General features: G+C 40.1%; 1 protein-coding gene across 3 annotated transcripts in view; it reads right to left on the reverse strand.

The window, feature by feature from the left end:
• ERI3 (ERI1 exoribonuclease family member 3) overlaps window positions 1-25237 on the reverse strand; it is a 322133-nt gene that overhangs the window by 270029 nt on the left and 26867 nt on the right. For 2 of the 3 annotated variants that reach the window (XM_089514989.1, XM_089514988.1), the window contains exons 2-3: window positions 24926-25181; window positions 7668-7784 (exon numbers count right to left, since the gene is read on the reverse strand). In XM_089514989.1, coding sequence (XP_089371115.1) covers window positions 7668-7784; window positions 24926-25174 — 366 coding nt within the window. In that variant the 5' untranslated portion in view covers window positions 25175-25181. The remainder of the gene's footprint in view (window positions 1-7667; window positions 7785-24925; window positions 25182-25237) is intronic. The other variant, XM_089514990.1, reaches the window with a different exon arrangement.

Raw genomic sequence — 25237 nt, forward strand, 5'->3', positions numbered from 1 at the left:
ATCAGTTTGAGCTGATACGCCAACTGTGCCCCTTCCTGGAGCTGAGGGACCTTGAAACAGTAGTACACACACTGGTAACCTCTCAATTGGACTTCTGTAACATGCTCTACATGGGGCCACCCCCGTGCCAAGTTCGGAAATTTCAGTTGGTACAAAACATGGCAGCCAGACTGATTATGGGTACTTCTAGAAATGACCATATAACAACGATCTTGAAGTCCCTTCACTGGCTGCCAATTAGTTTCCGGGCAAGGTACAAGGTTTTATTATAGCCTAAAAAAAATCTAGGCTAACATCAGTTTCCCAGAGGAAACTCTGGAGCAGCTTGTTTTCTGCTGCTCCAGAGAACAGCACTCAGAACAATGGATGCAAGCTCCAGGAAAAGAGATTCCACCTCAACATTAGGAGGAACTTTCTGACAGTAAGGGCTGTTCGACAGTGAAACACACTCCCTCAGAGTGTAGTGGAGTCTCCTTCCCTGGGGGTCTTTAAACAGAGGCTTGATGGCCACCTTCGGGGATGCTTTGTGATTTCCTGCATGGCAGGGGTTGGACTGGATGGCCCTTGTGGTCTCTTCCAACTCTACGATTCTATAATTCTATGATTTTCTCTAGAAATATCTAGGTCCTCCAGTGCAACTGAAGGACCAGAGATTCCTAAAGAGAACACTCCACTAGGCATTTGTAGCTCCTCCAGCACAATTCTATGGTCAATCATAGAATCGTAGAGTTGGAAGAGACCTCTAGGGCCATCCAGTCCAACCCCCTGCCATGCAGGAAATCCAAATCAAAGCATCCCCGACAGATGGCCATCCAGCCTCTGTTTAAAGATCTCCAAGGAAGGAGACTCCACTACACTCCGAGGGAGTGCGTTCCACTGTCGAACAGCCCTTACTGTCAGGAAGTTCCTCCTAATGTTCAGGTGGAATCTCTTTTCCTGTAGCTTGCATCCATTGTACCGGGTTCTGTTCTCTGGAGCAGCAGAAAATAAGCTTGCTCCCTCCTCAACATGTCATCCTTTCAAATATTTAAACAGGGCTATCATATCACCTCTTAACCTTCTTTTCTCCAGGCTAAACATCCCCAGCTCCCAAAGGCGTTCCTCATAGGACATGGTTTCCAGACCCTTCACCATTTTTGTCGCCCTCTTTTGGACACGCTCCAGTTTCTCAATGTCCTTTCTGAATTGTGGCGCCCAGTACTGGACACAATATTCTACGTGGGGCCTGACCAAAGCAGAATACAGTGGCACTATTACTTCTCTTGATCTAGACACTATACTTTTATTGATGCAGCCTAAAATTGCATTGGCCTTTTTAGCTACCGCATCACACTGTTCACTCATGTTCAACTTGTAGTCTACTTGGACTCCTAGATCCCTTTCACACGTAGTTTCATTCAGCCAGGTGTCCCCCATCCTATATTTGTGCATTTTATTTTTCCGCCCTAAGTGCAATACCTTACATTTCTCCGTGTTGAATTTCATTTTGTTACCTTTGGCCCAGCTTTCTAGTCTATTCGGTCATTTTGAATCTTGATCCTGTCCTCTGGGGTATTAGCTATTCCTCCTAATTTGGTGTCATCTGCGAAGTTGATAAGTATGCTCCCAATTCTGTCATCCAGGTCATTGATAAAGATGTTGAATAGCACTGGGCCCAGGACAGAGCCCTGTGGGACCCCACTGGTCACTTCTCTCCAGGATGAAAAGGAGCCATTGTTGAGCACCCTTTGCGTTCGGCCGGTCAACCAGTTACAAATCCATGTAACAGTTACCTTGTCTAGTCCACATTTTACAAGCTCGTTTGCAAGAATGTCATGGGAAACCTTGTCAAAGGCCTTACTGAAATCAAGATATACTATATCCACAGCATTCCCTTCATCTACCAAGCTGGTAATTTTATCAAAGAAAGAGATTAGATTTGTCTGGCATGACTTGTTTCTCTGAAACCCATGTTGAGTTTTTGTGATTATGGAATTGCCATCTAGATGTTCACAGACTCTTTGTTTAATGATCTGCTCTAGAATCTTTCCTGGTATTGATGTCAGACTAACTGGACGATAATTGTTGGGTTCCTTTTTTCCCCCCTTTTTGAAGATGGGGACAACATTTGCCCTCCTCCAGTCTACTGGGATTTCTTCTGTTTTCCAGGAGTTTTCAAACATTATTGTCAATGGCTTCGATAGTACATTTGCCAGTTCTTTTAATACCCTTGGATGGAGTTCATCTGGTCCTGGAGACATTGGACACAATGTCTGGCAGATGTTGACCACAGAGTTGCACCAGAGGACCTAGAGATTCCTAGAGAGGTATTCTATCCAGTAAAAACATAGTGTTTTTGTTATTTGCATTTTTTCCACATTCACACGGTCCTGTGCCCCTAATTCCAGCAAATGTGGAGGGAAAAGTGTACAAGACCTAAAATGTTTTTCCCCCAGATGCAACAGTATAGAAGCCTCTTGATAACTTCTTCCTAAGATAATGGCAGATAGCTTCACCCAGGACAGGAACAGCCTAGATCTCAAGGGAAGTTACTTTTTCTATTCCTAATGGAGTTGAAATTTCATTGTCTGGATTTTACAATTCTTTGTCCACATGGCCATAGAAGAGAGTTCCCTCTGCCTGCACTGATATCCCTCCAGATCATCTTAACTGACACCAATAAAAATAACATCTTGACAAAATGTAGGCCTGTGACTCTTGACATCATTTTTTTCTCCTCCAGCTTGATTTTAACACTTTTGCCTGATGAAGAAGGCAATGGAGCTTTGAAAGCTTGCAAGCTGTATTTTGTACAATTTTGGTTGGCCCAATAAAGGTATGGCTGTGGATTTTAATGTTGTTCTATTTTGCTTTATGGACAAAGGAGCTACTACTGGATATGTCTTCCAAATATTATCTCTCTTTGCATCTTTGGCAACTGCTAATACATTTTCAGATGCTTCTCTCCATGCATTATAAAAACCCAGCCACAGAGAAAGATAATATTGGGACTGGTGCTTTAAAGTCAAAAATTATTTCTCCTGAAGAAGTCAAGAAGTCTTCTTTCTGTCTGTAGTTACTACCAGTATTGTTTCTTAGACAAAACTATAGAGGACAAATAGTATATGCTTAGATCCAGACTAAAGAAAAAAAAAACTTACAACAGTCTAACTCTCCCCATCTAACACTGAAAGCATTCAATATAAAGCGAGTTTGGGCTGTACAGACAGGCCAAAATAAAGCTGCTTCGAGTCACTTTGAAAGTATGCTGTTTAAATGATGCCCGCGCACTAAGCGTCTGGAAACCGCACCAAAGCCACGCTTCAGTCCTTAGGACTGGAGTGTGGCTTTGGTGCAGCTTCTGGAGTCTTAGGACACATGCATCATTTAAACAGCATACTTTCAAAGTGACCCAAAGCAGCTTTATTTTGGCCTGTCTGTAAGGAGCCTTTGAAACTCTTTACCCACAGGCCACTAGTACAGTGTTATATGACTGGGGGGGGGGGGGGGGGGGGGCGGGAATACCGCACCAGATCTTCCCAATTGCTCCCAGCTCCCACCATGGACAAAGAAGTATATCTAGCTTTGTGAAATAAAATAAATCATGTAAGAGAAAACTAGCATCACCCTAGCATCACACTTCATATGAGCAGAACAGATTCTTTTGGCTCAAGTAAACTAGGAGAATGTATTTTCTAGATATCTATACAGAAAAGCAAATGAATGTATATAATTAGTCAATTTACTGCAGCATCTTTCCCTAGTGGGAATGTTGAAGAAAGAAGAGGGCAGCACATCAGACAAGCTTCAGGACAATGTCAACAGCATGGATTTTTCTCTGGAGTTTATCTACTACACCATCATATTTCTAGTCCAAGACAGTTTGCTGATTACATAAGTACTTGTCTGTGGCATACCATCAGATAATCGGACATGGCCTTTCTGTGCAGACAAAGGAAACTATAAGGCTCAACATTTATAAGGAGAGGAGGAGAAACAAAGCCTTTATCCAGCATTTAGCAAAACCAAATCTTTTAGAGATGTATGAATAGAGAAGGGTCACTATTAACAGCTACTTAGACAAAAGCATATAATAAGGGATGGCAAGGGACGTGCAGAGCATGTCCAGAGGGACACAGAATGAGGAACCGTTAAGACTACCCAAGCACTATATTGCTTCTTATCCATACTATCATTCTCTCTGCAGAGAATCTTTTTTATTTCTACCGGCATTTTTTAGCTTTCACAAGATACAACATCCATGCCTTTAAAGATGAATTAAAGGAACGGCTTGGGTAAGCTCACTTTCTCAAATCATAGTCATAAGCAGTGCCCCTAATATGCACCCCTATTTAAATTCTTCTTCCATTTAAGTTTTACTTCTTCCAGAAATTAACTTAGTTATTAGAATCCCAAAACCCAAGAGATGTTAAAAACAGTAATATCTGCTTAATACTTCAATTGTATTTAGGCAAGCATTCAGCCCTTTTTTTAAAAAAAAAACTGAGAGAGCATAGAACATATATCTTATGTGATTAACTCAAGGCTCCTGACCAGAGGTTCAGATGCAACATCACAAGTGAACCTGACTAGATCTTGCTCTTGCACAAAAAACACAGTGCAGAAATAATGCAGTTTGAGACCACTTTAACTGACCTGTCTTAGTGCTAAGGAATCCAGGAAATTGTAGTTTGTTCTGTATTTTTGTATGCTTTTAATTGTACTGTTTTAATAAATAAATAAATAAATAAATTTCTATTTATATTTCCCACCTCTCCCTGTGGATCAAGGTGGGATTACAACCTCATAAAATACATACAAATACAATCAATAAAAGCACTGACAATAATAATCTCAGATAAAAACTAGCTCTATCATAATGTGACAATTAATAGTGGTATTGCACAGTAATCATGATCAAGGAGTAGTATATTAGAGTGGATGAATATCTTATACCAAATCAGATGGATAAGACCGCCGGAAGAGATCCGTCTTGACTGCCTTCCTAAAAGCATCCAAGGTGGTAATAAAATGGATCTCTTCCAGCAGGCTATTCCACAATTTTGGAGCAGCAGTAAATCTTCTTTGGGAAGTCATTACTAATCTGGTTTCTTGTAGCTATTCTTCTCAGATGTTCTGAGAATGTGGGGAGGATTATATAGGGAGAGGCATTCCCGCAAGTAACTCGGGCTCAAGCCATGCAGGGCTTTAAAAGTGATAACCAACACCTTGTACTGCGCCTGGAAGTTGATCGGCAGCCGGTGAAGTGATTTTAAAACAGGTGTTATATGGTCAGACCGAGGTGTACCAGTGACCAGTCTGGCTGCCATATTTTGGACCAACTGAAGCTTCCAAATTTGGCACAAGGGTAGCCCCATGTAGAGCGCGTTACAGAAATCAAGACGAGAGGTTACCAGTGCATATACCACTGCTTCAAGGTCCCCTTGGTCCAGGTAAGGACACAGCTGGCCTATCAACTGAAGTTGATGACAAGCACTCCTGGCCGTCACATCAACTTGAAATGACGACTGTAGGGACAAATCCAGGAGTATTCCCAAGCTGCGAACTTTGTCCTTTAGAGGAAGTGTGACCCCATCCAGGACTGGTTGACAAATTTCCTTCCCCAGACCTGGGGTTTCTATCACAAGTACCTCCGTTTTCTCTGGATTCAGCTTGAGTTTGTTCTCCCTCATCCAGCCCATTACCGACCCAAGATAGGCATGTACAGGAGAGATGCCATCCTTAGTCAATGCAACAGTCGGAGACATAGAGAACCATATTTGGGTGTCATCAGCATACTGATAACACCACGCCCCATGTCTCTGGATGATCTCACCCAGCGGCTTCATGTAGATGTTAAATAGCATGGGAGATAGAATGGCGCCCTGGAGAACACCAGATTTTAACTCCTTTTTAGAGGCGTAACTGTCTCCAAGCATCACCATCTGGAATCTGCCCGAGAGGTAGGAACAGAGCCACTGAAGAGCAGCGCCTCCAATTCCCAGCTCCCTCGGGCATTCCAGAAGGATACCATGGTTGATGGTATCGAAAGCCGCTGAGATGTCCAAAAGCACCAACAGGGTCGCACTTCCCCTGTCGATGGTCAGATGGAGATCACTGACTAAGGCGACCAAGGCAGTCTTAACTCCATATCCTGACCTGAAGCTGGTTTGAAATGGGTCCAGATAATCAGCTTCCTCCAAGACAGCTTGGAGTTGGAAGGCAACTGCCCTCTCGATCACTTTGCCAAAAAATGATAAAAAGGAGACCATTCTATAATTATTTCTAATCAAGGGATCAAAAAAGGGTTACAAACCACCCTGAGTCCCATGTTTGGGAAAAAGGCAGGATATATATAAATACATGAATAAATAAATAATTCTAGTACCAGAGCTCTCTGACAGAGAAGGCTAAATGTCTCACAAAACTACAGTTCCCAGAATTCTGTAGCAGTGCAGTTAAAGCATTCCCAAAATGGATTATTTCTGCAGTGTATTTTGGACCAGGGTTGATCAACTCTAATTAGAGGACTTGGAATTCTCAACTAAAATCACTAGTAAAATCAGATGAAACAGAACCAGATGAGATTTTCTTCCAACATGGTTCCCCTATATACACTCCTCTGAATCACAGATATACAGCCTCTGAATCAAATTTTCCCTTTTTCGCTTTTCTTTTCTCCCATTCTTCATGCAAGCCATTTGGTCTGAAAGGGCATCTCCTCGAAACACCATGCATGTTATTTTGCTCAACTGTTTTGTTTTGGGTTTTATATTATTTAATATTCCTTAGCGTATAGTTTGGAAAACTGGTACAAGAAAGAAAAGGAGAAAAGAGAAGGTTTTATCAGTGTTGTGCAATTCCATATTTTGATACAAACTTTAGTTGCTGAGAAGAGTGTGTACCAAAAGTACATTTCCACAATGGCATCATCACTAACATTATGGATTTTGAGAGTTATCTTAAATTTGGACAGGAAAAATCAAAATCCTAGCAACAGACTATGAGATCACATCAATATATAGAGATCTTACATTTAACAACATGCAATTTCTTAACTGCAGAACTGACATGTTTTCCATAGGAAGTTGACAGGAAAGCAAGGAGGGAACTGGAAGTAACATGCTGAGGAATTGTGAGAGGTAGATGATGTTTGCCTATGATTGTGCAAAGCACAAGTCCTATCCTGCTTGTAGGATACTTCTAAGCTTTTGCTAAGCTTAGTTTAAAAATAACACCTTACAATTCCCTCCATTTCTCCATGATCAGAAGAACTAGAAAATTATTTCAGGTTCTCAGTGCTAAAATAAAAACCCTAAACTAATGAAGTTCTATCAGTTCCCGACAACTAACAAATGCATTCTAGTGCAATGCTTCTCAGGCTATTTAATGTGGCAGAGCAACTTTTTCCCCCAATGAGTCAGGGCCTGGAACCACATTTGTGTGCCACATTATCATGTTCAAATAGTTTCCTGGTAGCTCACTGCAAACTGGCAACAGAAATCTTATGGATTGTCATTGGCCTGTGAAACACCACTTTGAGTAGTACTGTTTTAGTGTACTAATTAAAGCAAATAGCAAGCTTTCAACAACCATTGTGAGAAACTAGGAGCAACTGCCTGAATTGCGGCCTGCCCCAGTAGAACCCATTCTAAAATATTCAGCTGCAGGAAGATGAAGTGCTTTACCTCTGTGCAGAAGGGTGTAAGCTGTGGATGGACCACTGGCTGCACATACATGTGGAAGGTGGATTCAATCTCCATTGTCCTGCCATTTAACTTCAGGATGGGGAACTCAATGATCTCCTACAATAAGAAAATAAGATAGTAACCCATCTTTAAAGAAAACATGCAGATAACTTAAATGACATTCTCCAGCTATATGAACAAATAGCACCAGTAAGGATGAGAAAAAAGCTTGGACCCAAAGGGGAAAAAAAACAGAGTTCTGTTCAGAGAATGTATCCTTTCTGCTCCCTCTTTCCCACCAAGTCTCCAGTATCCCCTGAAAAAACTGCTCAGGGGGTTCATTCAATACAGTATGTGACACTGAAATTGAAAATGGAAAATCAGCGACAATCACAGAATCCTGCACAGGCAGAACTGACTTAAGACTCTGACTTAAGACTCTGCTGAATATATCCAAGCCAAAAATATCATTAAGGACCTCAGGGTTGTATCCAATTATGTGCATCCACCAGCAGGACAGATACCATGGGCACAAACCAGATTCCTCTTCCCTCCTGCAGGTTTATCCATCTCCTTCAGGTTAAAGGAACCCTCTGAACCAGATGGGGGGGGGGGATGCCAAACAGAGTACAGAAATACTGGATATCATCTTCAGTGTTCATACAGAAATGACAAGTACTGTATAAATGAAGAAGATTAGAAGTACAAACTCCATGGCATATTTTTAGAACCTGAAAACTCATTAGAATCTCACTTTTAGTTTTAGTTTTATGTTGCTTGAATTTTTAAGTCATTTTGGCCACCGAAGTAAAGTTGTTAATACAAGTGATATGTATAAAGGAATTGAATGGAAGATAAAGTATAACTAAAGTATCATTATTGCAAAGTACTCAAATCAAATGTATTATAATTATTAACTTATATAGCGACATCTGTTACATGGATCCTTACAGAAAACAACCTTGACAAGCCTCTTTCCAAGAGGTTTACACTCTAAGAATACACTGATGGAAAACGGAAGAAAATATACATATTACGTGATGACAGGCAAATGAATTGTTGCTCACATGTCATGATGCTATGTCACAATACTGCACACCGAAATCCATATATCCATATCTAGAACCGATGATACAGTACTGTATGTTGGATTATTCTTGCACAGTAATTCAAGACAAATATGAAATTCTCCCTACTCATGTAACTAACCCCGTACACAGTATATTTCTATAATGAATTTATATTGATAGCAACAGAGATAACAACCAATTTCCAACTATTTGAATAATAAAAAAATTAAAAATTTACATAGCCTTGTTAATTTTTTTAATAAAGCTTAACCAAACCCTGTTGCAATGGATCTGACAATTATTAAAATATACACATGAAATTTAAAAAAACATCCAAGGAATAAAAACAATAAAATCCTTTGTCTCTTTCCTCCCCACTCCACCCCCTCCTGAGTTTAATGTAAGAGAAGTGACAATTTGCTTGGTGTCTTTAAAGGATAATTTGTCTATGTTATTTAATAGAGAAGCATGATGTTAAGGCTCTGGAGTGCAAATGAGCCTACTGAATGATAGCCAAGCATGGAGTCTCTCAAATCACTTGTGGAGAGAAGAGAGGATAAAAAAAATTGCTCTTTAATATTCAAAAACAGTTTGCAAAATTTAATCAAAGCAGAGCAAAAGCTAACATTTTTACCACTTTGACATTTTTATTAGTGCTTTCATAAATTTTTAAAACATGAATAGAATTAGTTTAAAAACAAAACAAAAAAATGCCTGAAAACATCTGGTAGAGGGAAAATAAGCCGGAAGAAAGAGAGCATCTTGTATGCCAAACAACATTTGCATTTTAAGAATCCAACTGCTACTGCAGAGGGAAATGAATAAAGCTTTTGGGCCGCAACCACAACACTGCTATCCAACACACTGAGGTCACAACTATCTATTTTAATATCTGAAGCTCACAGTACTATATTAGAAAGAAGGGGAATTTTTTTTTGGGGGGGGGGGGTATTTATGTATTTATTTCGTTTAGATGCTGCCTTTCTCCCGGAATGGGACCCAAGGTGGCTCCACAGGTAAAAATCACTTTAAAACTTTATCATAAAAATGTAAAAAACAATTAAAATCATCTTGCTAAAACAGTATAAAATTGCATTAAACATACAAAAGTTTAAAAACACACACAAACAGAATACGCACCCCATATAAAAACTTCCCTGACAAAGATTATATATTAAAAGCATGCCTGAATAAAAATGTCTTTGCCTACCAGCAAAAGGAAAGCAGGGAGTGGGTCAGCCTAGCATTCCAGAGGGTGGGAGCAGCCACCGAGAAGGCTCTGTCTCATATCCTCAACAAGTGAGTCTGTGTTGGTAGCAGGACTGAAAGAAAGCCTTCTCCTGAAGATCTTAGAGCTCTGGCAGGTTTGCATGGGGAGATACGGTCCTTCAGATAGGCTGGACACAAGCCATGTAGGGTTATGACTATGCATGGAAACAAACCAGTAGCCAGTGAAGCTATTTCAAGAAGGGTGTTATATGTTCCTTATAACTGGCCCAAGTCAGTATTCTGGTAGCCACATTTTGAAGCCACTCTAGTTTGCAGTTACCAAAAGCAGCCCCTCTTAAAGTGTGCTACAGTAGTCCACACAAAGTATAATCAAGGCATGTCCAAATCTAACATCTCAAGGAATGGGCATGGTTGATGCACTAGTTTTAGCTGTGCAAATGCCCAGATGCTGAAACCTCGGAATCCAGGCTCAAAGCTGAGTCCAGAAGAACATACAAGCTGCGAGGCTGAGATTTCAGGGGGAGTGTAACCCCATCCAGCAAAAGCAGAGTCCCTTTCCCATGATATGCCTTTTGACTGACCAGGAGCACCTCTGTCTTCTCTGGATTAAGCTTCAATTTGTTTGCCCTCATCCAGTCCATAACTACAGACACTGGTGCAATAGCAAGTAGTAATAGCAAGTACATCTCTATACCACTTAAAGCACTGTATTGAGACAGCTTCCTTGGAATTGGATGGAAAGTAAAAAGAGAGTTGGGCCTCATCTGTATACTGGTGGCACCACACCTCAGAACTCTACATAACCTCTCCTAGCAGTTTTAAATACATGTTAAACAGCATGGGGGACAAAACAGAACCTTGTGGGATTCCACAGGCCAACAGCTAGGGAGTTAAACAGGAATCTCCCAGCACTACTTTCTACATTCACTGTTCTGAGACAGACTGGAACCACTGCGTAACAGTGCCTCCATGTCCCATCACAGAGGCAACCCAGAAAGATGCCATGGTTGATACTATCAAATCTTGCCTTCTGTACAGGAGAATTTGAATGGCTTGAATGGATAAAAGTGGTGTATTTATCATAAAAACATAAAGCGTGACCAGACTTTCTATCTAAACTTAACAGGAACAACCAGACACAGCTATAAAAAAAATGTGTTGTGTGTGCCTACAAGTCGCCTGTCAACTTATGGTGACCCGAAGAATTTCAAAGGATTTTCTTAGGCAAAGAATACTCAGAGTGGTTTTGCCAGTTCCTTCCTCTGAAATATAGCCTACAGCATCTGGTGGTCTCCCAAGTACTAAACATGACTGATTCTGCTTAGCTTCCAGGATCAGACAGGACCTGCTGCCTTTAGGGTATTTTAGGCCACTATGAATAACCAAGTAGAATATTAATACACAATTAGATCACACATTAACCCCGGAACTATTTAATCATTCATAGCTCCCCAAATCCTTATTCAGTTCTTCCCCCTGGTTGTATCTATATTACTACTTTTCTCTATCTCTTTGTCATCCTTCTCCTATCTGCCTTCTGGCAAAGATAAGCCAGAGTTTTGTGTTTTCTCCCCCCATACCCCAAATAGTCCCTCCTTCACAACATTCCCTAAGCTGTGACAGGCTCACACCAAACAGGCTTGCCCAGCTTGTCCCTTCACACCTTGCTAAAAGTCTTGCTGCAGTATATCTGATCAACTCAAATTTCTGGATCATTTAGTTTCCAATAATGACTTTGCTCATCTTACTTTTGGCTCCAGAGGTATCAGGAAGGAAAAATCTGTGGGTCCTCCAGATGTTGTTGAACTGCCACTCCCATCTCACCTTTGGCTATGCGAGCTACAGCTGATAGGAGCAGCAGTCTAACAAAAATGAAAGACAATGAACTCATGGGTGACCTTGTGGATGAGACATCTCCTATCCTCCACTGCTCTGCCCAGGTCCAGCAAAGTCAGGCCCATGTCCTCCTTGATTGAGTCTATCCATCTGGTATATAGTCTTCCTCTTCTAAAGATGCAGCCAAAGTACAACAGTCTCAATAGGATCATCTTTACTTCTATGGAGACTTCAACCTGATCTGTTCAAGGATCTTTTATTCATCTTTTTGGGTGTCCACAGTATCCTAAGTACTCTCCTCCAGCACCGTATCTCAAACAAGTTGATTTTTTTCCTATTGGCTTTCTTCACTGTCCAACTCTCCCATCTGTTAATGGCAATGGGCAGCAAGTTGCCCTATCCAACTTTACTGGGCTTTACAAGAGGTAGGATAGATTAAAAGGTATATACCACACAGCATATATTTTATTAAACATTAATAACTCCAGCTTCAGTATTGCCACCAGCTTACACATGGAGAAGTCTGGGGCAAAAGGATCAATGAAAATGTAGACTTCACAAAACCTAATTATAATGAACACCCATGCCTTAGCAACCTGTTTCTCTGCCTGATTCCCAGGCTTTGATAACACTGACTCTTTTTGATTCTTGAAATAAGATAAATGCAACTAATCAACCTTTGATAAGTACTTGTCAAAATTCCAGTACTTTATCATCCCAAGTAACAATGACAATGTCAAAAGGCATCCACGTTTTTACATGTTCTTCCCCTTCTGAAAGTGCACACTGCTTGGTAAAGCCAATAAGGTTTGCTAAACTGTATATGGCACCTCATTAACTATGCTTCAGTTCTAACACACTTGATCATGGGCACTATTACAAAATGATAGCTTCTGGTAACCTCTCATACGGCTTTCTGACTATGAAGAAAATGATGATTGTTGTGCATTTCGTGAAGAATGATAATAAGGGGAGGGGATGGACAAAAGTAGTGAAAGCAGATTAGAGCAAGATGCTATTGGACTCTGGATTACATAAACCTCCGGCAGCATGGTTAGCAATCGGGGTGATGGCAGCTGTAGTCCAACATTCAGAGGGTCACAGGTTCCACATCTATGAACTGGAAACTCTTTACAGACATTCTGTAATGTCCTTCAACAGGAAGAATTCAGGTGCATTTATCTCCCATCACAAACCCTCTCCCCAACACTTCCTGCACTATAAACCCACAACTCTCAAGATACAATACAAAAAGTTTGTAAATTCTGGGGTTTTCTTTTAATAATTATCAGGCCTTCCTAAGTCCCTTTCTCTTAGCAGTTCAGCTCTGTGGTATTGCTGCGAAGCAGTTTTCCATTAAGAGGACAAATGACCCCCATACATGAAAAAAGACATTATCAAGCGAACACCACACATTCAGCCAGGCTATATTAAGACAGCTGGAAGAAATAAAATACTGAAATGACCACATCTGAAATTTTGATTGTCCAGATTATGGCCTGCTTATGAAAACTATAGGGCTACAAAAAGATTTACCAAGAAATCTGATGCCTTGGGGAAAAGATCAACAGTTTTATTCTCCCACCCACCCCTTTTTTTCCTTGGCGTCCTTGTGAAACTGAAAAGAAATTACCTTCCCAAAAGCTTGCTGTTCTAGTGTTCCCAAGAGGGGGAAGCAACAACCCTCCCCCCAGCAATGTTTCCTTCACTGGTATCTACAGCAACAGATACCAGCCCTATGAAATCAGCACTACTGCTCGCTAACAATGTTAGCCAGCTCTGCAATGAAATGTAACCTGTGACTCTCTTTGGTACTTTCCATTTAAACTTCCATTTGGAGAGCAGCACCATTTGGGGAGCCCATCGTCCGTCCTGCTAATAAAGACAAGTGTTGGGACCTTTAAAGCTGCCATTCATCTTATGCCTTTATTAAATTCAATTTTCCTAAACCCATGATGCATCATGAAATTAGGAGCTGACATTCCTGCGGAAACAAAAATATCTATCAAACATAAAGAGGGGAAAAAGCGCTCCATTACCCAGAATTTATGACTTAAAGCCGATCTGTTTCCACGTTTTTACAAGCATATGGTTTGTTTTAGATATCCAAAATGTTATTACAGATCTAGAATTTCATTAGGAGCTATTATGAAATGGTAAGCACTTACACACACAACTGAACAGGCTGCTTTTTTGAGCATGCATACTCAGACTGGCAGTGTAGCCAGCATTAAAAACATTGTATTACATCCATACTGTCAATCAAATTCAAAGAATGGATGGCAGAGAGAATTAAGAGAAAGAGAAATTGAGGTTGGAAGTCTACCTATATTTGACCTGGCTTGGGGGATAATCTTTCAGGATTTCAGTACAATGATGGCTCCACTAGGAAGTAAGGGTGAATTAAGAACATTTTTGACTGAAGAAATATGAAAATGCAAACACAATACTTAAGGAGTTTAAAATATTCAATCTGCCTTTTCTACGTATACACAAAAATATACCTTTTCCTTTCTACAAACTGATGTCCTTCTTAGACGGGTTTTTAAAAGGTATATCCTTCCCTTCACGTTTTACTTAGAAAAGCCAACACTGGAAGACTGTATTCTTACTAAACCATCTCTGTTCTGAACTCTGAATAAAGCCCCCTCACTGCTGAGTTGCACTGTTTTTAACTACATCTCACCATAACCCAATGTTGACAACTCCACAATCCACTCTTCAGCATGTATCTGCTTTAGGGAACCACACATGCACCTCAGATATAAACCTCTGAGATCAAAGTTATCTCACTGAATTTTTAGCAAAGTACTAAATATAGTGTGACCCAACTGAGCTATCTTAATACTCCATTTAGCAATTCTGTTTGCACTTTAGCACTTTTCCATAATGCCAAAATACGTTCATAAAATTTAGAATGGTACAAAGACAACTCAAAGAGTATATATATTTATATCTAAGATGATAAATGCAGGTGAGTCTGTTTCTTATGTCAATACACACTGGCACAGCAATTTCTACAAAAAAGAGACTGAAAGTTGACATTACTGGTGATGAAGTAATACACTTTAAACTAATATCATCGTCATCATCGTACTTTGTAAACATCAATTTGTACTGAGCCATTCTGCACAAGTATTTTCATTAATACAGTAGGCTTTCTTATAACACTTTTAACCTGCAAAAACATACTAAAAAACCAGCAAAACACATAGAAAAAAGAAGTTTTAAATTATAGAAAAATCTTACCAAATGTGTCTGTTTTAAATCATCTTGCTTATAACAGTCTACACAGTATTTGCATTCTAAGGATTTGGCTGCCCATGAATAGCTTCTGACCCACCACCCTCAAAGGAAAACACACAAACACAGCCTGCAGCCACCTTGTGTAACTTGTCTACTCCACCAAAAATCGTCAAGAAACAGATGGGAGGCTGAATCTCAACTGGCCTGTTGAAAGCTTAAAATTCACAAGGGTCTGTGATTTCAGCACCATAAAAACCAACCTATTTTACTCCACCCTCCGAAACAAAAACAAAAAATTGTAGCATAATGTCATTGAGATTAGAGGAAAGAGAAACACCAATGAACAGAACAGAATTAAAGTTCTAGGAACTATAAGGTTTCTTATTCAGTGAAGAATAATTAAACAAAATTGTAGAAATTCTGATTTGGGAACCACACAAAAATATTCACAGACAAGAATTTTGTCCACAATACTGGGCAAAGCCTTCTTTAGCTTACAAAAACAATATTCACACAAGAACATTCAGGCTCTCCAATGTCTATCTGAACAATGGGCAAGAAACACTCAAGGACCAGTAAATATTTATTGGCAGTGGATAAGATTACTCCATTCTTCTTCGTTTTTTAAAAAAAAACGGTAAATGAGAATAATTTATTTTGCCAATGCTTACAATTTTTTAAATAAATATAATTTCTTGCTGCCACAAGAAAATCAACATTGACTTCCCACTGCAATAAAAAGGCTGCTGCTGCTGTTTGATAGTATGAGATGGTTCCGATAAGAGAATGGAGGATGTTAAAAGACAGGCTGCTTACATTTCCAAGAATGGAAGCCAGGAATTCAGTGGCAGCATCTCATTTCAATCAACAGTTTTTCTTTCCTTCTTTTGGAAAGAGCAAAAAAAAAAAAAAAAAGTCATTTTATGCACAAGAAGCTTGTTTCTTAAACAAACACTTGTGTTTTTGATTTATACCACAGGCTGCTCCTAAATAATTTATGGCGGGTTAAATTTATTGCACAGCCCTGGCCGGCTGCAAATTCGAATTGCCAAATAATTAGATTTTAGGGCAATGCTTATAAATTATCGGCCGATTTGTCCGGACTTGTTTGTCAGTAGCTTTGTGCTCCAGGTCATCTTTGGCATTTCGCTGTTTGTGTTTTAATTGCTGATTTACACTTTGACAGATGAGAGTTGATGCCTCCAAGTTTGGGGGAGGGGGAGACAGAAGAGTCAAGAGATCGTAGGAGGCTTGGGTTCTTTCCCCCCTCTTTTTTTCCAAGGCAATTAGATGAAGGGACAACAACATGTGGACAGTATCAGCCCGGTTAGTTTTTAATTATTATTTTAATGAGAGCTGGTTGAGTTGAACAGTCCTACACTGGCCTCCAGGGGTAGTGGACAATATGACTGAACAATCGCCCACCCATCCCAAATCCAGGCTCAAAAATTCTGAAAAACTGACCACTAAGAGCAGTTTCAGAAAGAAAGAAAAAATCAAGCACTGCATTAGATTGATGAAGAATGGCTAACTATCCCAATACATGTTTACACACATTGTATCATTCTAGCTCACAACATCTGTCTTGAATACTCAAGCTGGTGTGTTAATCAGGTCCACTGAAGAGCTTTTTCAAGACAGCTTTTTAACATCAAATTACCTTTGACCCAGTTATCTGGAGAAAACAAGATATACATTTAGTTGACAATTCAATTAAACATAAAAATTATACATATTTGAGAAGAGAAACAAGAAAATGGTAACAAGAAGACACTGTTCATTCCCACAGATGAGCATTAAGAAGAGAGTGAAGTGTCATGTGATAATGAACCAGACAAAGACAATTAGATGCTAATTTCTGCTGTCACAGCTTAGATTCCTATGGCTTTCTTCTTTATTTTTTCAAAACATATTCTCTGCCATTTCATAGAGGTGACACAATATGCCCTTTTAGGCATCTGAGATATTCCTCCAAGTACCCCTTAATCATGCTTGAATAACTTCCTCATGAATCCAGTCCCACAACATATGCACTACTTATTTTTCCTTATATTCATTCTAATGTCTATGCTAACAAAATGATTGTTCCTGTCTTTTTTTGACAAAATCATAACCACACACAACAAAACAAACAAACAAACAAAACCACACAAGGTTTCCATTTCAGAACATCAAAATGCAGTATCCTATGCATCCATGGAGGTCACTGTTGAATCACACACCATATACTGTACATAATTTCCTCTGAAGCCAACAATTTCAGAATAGATACAGCTTCTCTGAAACAGAAGGGGGTATTTAAAAAAAAACGCCACAAATATGTACACAGACTATATAAGTTGCCTTAACACCACCATCAGGACACATCAGCTAACGCTCAGGGGCCAAAAGAAGCAAAAATCTTAGATTTTTAAGTATTTAGAACATAGAAAAGTAGTTAAGTAAGGTGTTTTTAAAAAAACAACACTTAAAAAGCAAGTGGTATATAAATTTCACAACTCAATGAATAAATAAAGTAAGTGGATTCAAAAACAATGGAAGATCATCACTTGCTTTTACGCAAGATGGCCATAGTACACTTCCTCTTCCTCTTCATTGGGTGACCTTGGGCAAGTGACGCTTTCTCAGCCTTAGAGGATGGCAATGGAAAAAACCCTGTGAAGAAATATCCTAAGAAAACCCCATGATAGGTTCGCCTCAGGGTCGCCATTAGTCAGAAACAATTTGAAGGCAAACAACAAAAAGAAACATAGCCACCTCACCAAGGATCTTTCCACAGTGACTGAATTGTGTGCCCCTGTAAGTCTACAGGCTATGCTGAGGGCAGAAGTGCTGCTGGTAAAGTCTCCCGTGTCAAATTAGGCTTTTGCTGAAGAACCAGACTATATGTGCCAAACAGTTACTAGGCAGCAGTTGTAGTGGGAGGTGACAGTGGCAAAGGATCTCTCTGAGGCAACATCAGTGACACCATAGCTAACAGTACTGTGTAGAAGGAGCCACAGCAAATCCCTTTTTAATGGGTCTTTTACCATGAAAACACTACGATGAGACCATCCAAAATGAAACAAGAGATGACACTCACAGGTTGGATGGCACTCAGTGAGCTACTGGGGTACAGAAGAGAACAACTGTAGTAGTGCTGTAGCTAATGATGCAACTGGACTCGAGCTGAAAATACATTCAGCTGTTATTGATGGTCTGAGGTGAATGGAAAGTCTGAAGCTACACATGACTATAACATGGAATGTGAAAACCATAAATCAGGGGAAGACACAGTACAGCTGGAAATGCAAAATATAAATATAGCAATATTTAGGGTGAATGTGTTAAAGTTGATAGGAATGGGTATTTTGAGTCAGATAAATACTTAGCACATAAAAATCAAAGAAGAAATGGAGTGGCTTTAATAGTGAGGAAAGATGTAGCAAAAGCAGTCAAAGGATATAATAAAAAGTTTGACCGAATAATGTCAGTAAGACTTCAGGGAAAACCCTTCAATAATACCATAATCCAAGTTTATGTTCCAAGGACAGTGGCAGAAGGACAAACTGTAAAATTCTATGCTAGAGTCCAGGACAAATTGATCACACACCAAAACAAGACATGCTGGTCGTCCCAGGCGATTGGAATGCAAAAATTGGAAACAGAGCAGAAGCAAAGATTGTAGAAAAAAAATGGCTTAGGACCAAGGAAAATAGCAGGAGAGTGACTGATTAAGGACAATACTTCAGTATACTGTTATAGTGCTATTATCCCACTGCTGTGGCTGCCTCCTGTGACATTCTGGGGTTTGCAGTTTAGTGAGGCCACCTAAGAGCTCTCTGACCAGAGAATTCTAAATGCCTTTCCCTAAACTGTAAATCCCAGGATTCCACAGGAGGCAGCCATAGCAGTAAGAGTGGAATAATAGCACTATAAGAGTGTAGTGTGGTATTGTCCTGAATTCTGGGAGGCTAACAGTTTGTTCATCGTAAATACATTCTTCAAGCAATGAAAGAAGCAACCGTATACATGGACGTCACCTGCTGGCCAATATAGAAATTAAACAGACTATATAATTAGAAGCAGAAGATGGAGACTCTCCATTGTCTCTGCAAAAACAAGACAAGAAGCATATTGTGGCACAGACCATGAACTGCTAATATCAAATATTAGAGTAAATCTAAAGAACACTAAATCAACCATCCTGCCAAAATACAACCTGAAGAACACTCCAATAGAATGTAAAGATGATGTGAAAAATAGATTTTCACTATCAAGCCTAACTGATCAGGAGCAGAACTCTGGACTGAAGCCAGGGACACTGTCATGAAGTAATACAAAAAGAGATTATCTGCATCTAAAAAGGAAAAGAAGCCTCAATGGAGAACAGATTAAACACACTGCGCAATTAAGGACAGATGAAAAGCAAAATTAAAAGGGAACAGGAATAGAGTCAGAACCTTTCATGCACCTCTTCAGAGCAGGACCAAGGAAAACTACTATAATATTCAGTGCAAAGGAATAGAAAATGGCAACCAAAAATAAAAGGAAGAACAAGAGACCTCTTTCACAAGAGCCAAGAAATCAAAGGGAAATTTTAACCAAGAATGGGATGCTCTATGACCAGCAGGGGAACACATTACATGTCCTTAAATTTACATACTTAGGCAAGTGAACCAGGAATAGAGGGGGTGTCTCTATTTACCCATTACATGAAGTGGCAAAAATGTGTATATAATCATCTGTCAGCAAGAAAGTCAAAAGAAGATCATCATCAAAGCTTCCTTGGAGCAGTGAAGCTCCAAAATAGATCGGTGGGTATCAATGATGCCACAGAAAGCTTTCTTAACCAATGCACTTTCTGGTTTTCATTCTACATTTTCATTCATTTTATCCTATTTTTCAAGGCGCTGGGTTTTTTTTCTAATAAAAAACTAGACAAATCCTGGTGTATAACCCACATTTGGAAATTTGCAGGGTCAGATACCAGTTAGTTTGGGGGGTTCTGCTCCTCAATCCATGCTTGGTCCAATGTTCAGCTCTTTACCTATTACATCATTTTCAGCAGGGATTAGCTCATCCATTAGGCACTCTGCACATAGCTTGCTATCCAATGCAACCTCTCTAGGTTCACATTAAATGCACACCAGAATAGAAATATAACTTCAACATAAGAAACAAGTTTTCTTTTTTAGTAAGATGTTTTTATTGCAGTATCTTTAGTGCCTGTGCAGTTTCTTACAGAGAGACAACATGACAGCCCTGGGCACAGAAATGCATGGTGAGCCCTGACACAGTTGATGAAAAGGTCCAATTGAATAACATTCAGCCTTAATGCACTATCTTCTCTGGAAAATATATAGCCGAGGTACAACAGCACATATTGTTGCATTCCACAGCAAGGACTTGGGGGTCACAGCTCCTTAAAGTCATAGTAATCATATTCTACTCATGCTCCATTTTTACTGCTAGCTGTAAACTAGCTCTATATGCATCATGGTTTGCATCAAAATGCACAGAGACCAAGCCTATATCCAGAGACATAGCAGTCAATTTACTGCATTGACAGGTTTTTGCACCTGAGGTTGGGCACACTGGAAATAGCCAGAGAAAAGTTAAGACATTACTAATAAAAATCAACTGAAGTCCCCCACATACCATCAAGATAGCAGGAGATCTGGCAGGTTGTTGCTGTTGTTGTTGTTTTACTCTACAAAGGCAGGCACATCTTCAAGATAACTAACACCAGACTGCAGGGTCCTAAAATATTTGTGTCCCAGACTGAACCAAATTACTTGGAGAGGGGTGACGGAGAGGTTTAATACATGAACTTATCAGTCCAGTAAGAATCTGGTGAGGACACAAGAGAGAGCCTTCTCAAAGGCTGCTCCCAAGTGATGGAACTTCCTTCCCCGGAGGTCTGGCTGGCCTCTTCCTGTTATCTTTCCGCCAGCATGTAAATAATTTTTTTTATTTAAGGAAGCTTTTGTTTTTAGTGTATGTAGCAGACAATGCTTTTTTTAGGGGGGGGTAATTATGTTTTTAAGGTTTTTAATGCTGTTTTTAATTTGTGTTTTTTAAAATAGAGATTAGGTTTTGTGCTTTAAGTTTTGTATTAACTATTTTTTTAATTGTATTGTGCTTTTTAATGTTCTAGGCCATACTGGATCCCATGTGAGGAGAAAGGCAGTATATAAATTAAATAAATAAGCAAATAAATACAATTAATAAAGTCTACATCTTCCTCTCTATCCCAGTAACCTACTTAAAAAGGAGGGTATCACGAGAGATAATGGGGCTGGGTTCCCTCCAGTATTCCTGTACAAATAAGCACTGTTGTTATATCAGATTCTAAATTATTTAGGGTGGGGAGATGAACTGAAAATGCTTTTGATTTTTAATACATATGGCGGAAAGCCTACCTTTCAGTTCAAGGAAGTGTCCTGACTTAACCATCTTGACTCAAATTCTGGAGTTCAAGCCTGAATTAAGACAGGCACATTACAGGGCTCCATAGAAATTCATAATTCTGAATATTCATTACTATGCTGACCAAGAAGCTCATTTTTACTTAGCATCCCATTCTGATTTAAAAATCTGAACAGCAAGACTGAAGATGTTCATAGCCATAATAGCACAGAAACCAAAGACACATAATATATAACAACATATGCAATAGCCTGAGCATCTCCTTTAATTTTTAAATTAATATTCTTGGCCTGCAAAACTGTGAAAAGGCTGGAAAATTAATGTGCACTACCCACATTTAGAAGAGGGGGAAAAACTAAGAGGAAAATGTACACTGTGTAGGAAAGAATGGAAATATCTCCATGATTTTCAGAGAATTGATATACTTTTCTAAGTATGCATGCACTACAATGGGTCCCAACACTTCAAGTGTCCTTTTACCTTCCACCATCCGCTTCCAAAATCGTTTCACCACAAAGAAGAGGGGAAACAGTTTTTAAAAGAACGAATTAAACAAACCAACAAAAACATAAACCAGTTTGACTGTTGTGTATTTTTTCTTCCTGAAGATTGTTCTATGTTTGTTTGGCTGTAAAATGTTTAGGACTCGCAAGACAGAGGTCTAGATTCAGAAATCTAAACGCAAAACCAATGCAGTTTCAGAGGTATTTCCCCAGAAGCTTTCTACATTGGCAGTTCAAGGACAATTGTCACAAGGGCAACTGTGCAATCAAGAATCACCCACAGGGCCAGAACAGCTGGAAGTTTCCTTTCAGAGTGATACAAATACCATTAAGTTTCTAAATTACCAGCTAAGTGAAACAAATGCACAAAGGCGAAGTTGATATCCTGAGGTGTTGTAAACCAGATATTCTACAGAATCCAACAAGCAGGACTGCATATTCGCACACAATGTTGACTTACTTGCACTTTAAGGGACTTGGTTATGCTCAATGAGAAGTGTACAGGTTAAAAAAAAGAATAAGAAACTCATTATCATAGAGATTAGTCTTTTTCTGGATCAATGCTTTCTTAGCAGAGAAGGGCAGGAATGCTTGAAGTAGAGTATCAGACTCCTCAAAACCCATCATTTGGTAGGCTTTCACAAACTATATCAAAGTTTTATGCCAATTTCGTTCTGCTGTGCCCCACCAGCCCAAGAGTGCTTTTCACAGTTGTGTGGCAAGCAAAAATTCAGTAAGTGAAACTCTCCTTTTATTTCATTTTCCTGTAGAAAACCCTGACCTATTGGGTTCCAATCTGCCATTTTCATTCTTCATTAACCACTTCTATGCTTACTCCTCTTGACTTTTTACATGTAACAGCAAGGCAAAATTTGGCTGGATCCAGGACAATGTACAATGTGCCCTTCCCTTATGTGGGGGATTTGTTCTGGACCCACCCACCCCCTACGTAAGACAAATACCGCATATGCTCGAGCCCCATTGAAAACAATGAGGCTTGTGCATACGGCGCGGCACAGTGCACACGCCAGGCACACACGACATTGCCTCTTCCGTTGCACGGCTTTCAGCTTTCAGCCGTGTATAGCACACTCGCATATGAAGTAGGCACACTGCAAATCTTCTTTTGGGGTGGGGGGAGATTACCAGCCTCTTTAAAGAAAGCAGTGAACAAGATATCCAGTAGAACTCTTACCTGGACTCCAAGAATGAAAACAACTATAAACTAGTTTTCAACATTCCCTTCTTAAGCAAGGTGATCATTGATCAATTAATTCAAGGGACACTTGAATGAAACAAATTTTTTAGTTCTTTTCCAAACTAAATTCAGGTGTAGATATGGAATAAAATCTGCCTAATTCACCCTATGAGATAGCTTATGATGAAAGAGGGATGGGAGGGTTGCCATCTTGTTGGTTCCCTTGAACCTCTTAGTAACCTTCAATGTGAACAGCAGTCTTCTGGATATGCTGTTTGAAGTGGGATGTGGGACAGTGTATTGTAGTAGATCCATTTCTACTTGGGTAGCCAATTTCAAAAATGTGATATTGGGGGATTATTGTTCTGCCCAACAATTGTATCCCAAGGCCATGTTCATGTTCTTCATGTACAGGAACCCATAAGGAAACTTTAACTATGGATGTGAGGCCTGATGTCACCAATATGCAAATGAGAGCCAGACTACCTCTTCTTTTTATCTAATGGAGATAAAGCAATTGGCATCCCCAAATAAAGTTAGACAGGATAAGGGACTAGTGAAGGTCAAAAATTGAGATAGTACACAGATTAGCCAGATACTGGATGCAGAAAGTTCATACGTACTGTTAAGTGTATTCATTTTATTCTTGAGGCAGTTACACTCCTCTCAGAGAAGGGGTGGAGAATGTGTCGACTTCCTAATGTTACTAGATTAAATTCTCCTCAAACCAGGCCAAGCCTGGCTAGGGCTTACAAGAGTTGTAAACCTTGAAGAGTTTTTTTAGTACAGGTTTCCCATTCTTGCCCTGCAGAATCAGGTTCAAAGTCCATAGCTGTCTCAAATCCATCACTGTCACTGCATGCTCTTGTTGGCTTCGAGCAGCTTCTATAAACTCAAGACACAAAAAATGTATTACACAGGACCGCACTGGATGACACTAAGAAGGGGGTGACACCCGGTTGGACTCTCTTCTCCCTTTGGGGCAGGAGGGGCAAGGAGGGGCGCACGGGCCCCTTACAGCCTACTCTGTCCAGTGCTTTCTCTCTGGGGAGAAAGGTCAGGACAGAGGAGGAGGATCAGCAAGCTGCCATCACCCCCTAGCTGCCTTCCAAGTCCCTCCTGGACTCGGAAGGCATGGGGGAGGGTGGTGAGCCTGCCTCTGAGTCATGCTGGACTCAGAAGGCATGAGAGGGAGGCGGCCTTTTTGGTCCCACCCTCATAAGCTCCGCCCCCCCGCCCCCCCACTTGGTGATGACACCTGGGCTGGGAATGCCACTGGTATTACTACTACTGGCTTTTATTTTTATTATTTTGAAAGACAGAAGTAATCTTAATTTTCTTTTTTCCCCAAAAAATACCTTTATGCGGTAGTCACTTTCTAATTTTAAGCAAAATTAATCATGATCCCTTGACCAAGCTGAGATCTGTGATCTGTGTTCTTAATCCACTCAGCATCTCCCTCTCAGTCACTCTCCCCACCCACATACACACACGCTCACACACTTACAAACATTTATATGGGCCAGTCTGTTCCATCTGAATTCAAATTCAGTTTCACCCACACAACTCTGGGATCATCCTGGGTTCTCAAACGTCATATCCACCTATAAAATGGGAACAATAACCAGCCTTCAGAGGAGATAAGAACTGATAACGACTCCAGAAAGATGAGAGCTCCACCAGCTCCTTCTCCTTGCCCCCACCCAAAACTACTACTCTTCCAGGAAGTCTCTTAAGGACAGACAAACAGAATACTGTTATTACCTGGGGATGGATCTGCGGCTTGTCACATGTGGCCTCAAAATCCAGCACTAGGAAGTAGTGATACCTCTGGGGGGGGAAGGATGACATTGCTGCCATGGAAGCAAAGCCGTGAGACGCCAGTTTCCCGGTTGTAGTGGAGCTGTACCCCTGGAAAACTCCAAACAGCAGAAAGAAGTGCAGTGTATCCCTTGATCTTGGGAGTAACCAGAGGCGAAGCCTTGTTGCTGTGGTTGAGAGAAGTGCTACCATTGAACACCTTTTTGGAGGGAAAGAAAAATAATCTAGTATTACTTCACAAACACATATTTCACT

The sequence above is a fragment of the Sceloporus occidentalis genome, unplaced genomic scaffold (genome assembly GCF_023333645.1).
Source record: "Sceloporus occidentalis isolate IW3139 unplaced genomic scaffold, rSceOcc1.0.p SCAF_3, whole genome shotgun sequence".
Lineage (NCBI taxonomy): Eukaryota > Metazoa > Chordata > Lepidosauria > Squamata > Phrynosomatidae > Sceloporus > Sceloporus occidentalis.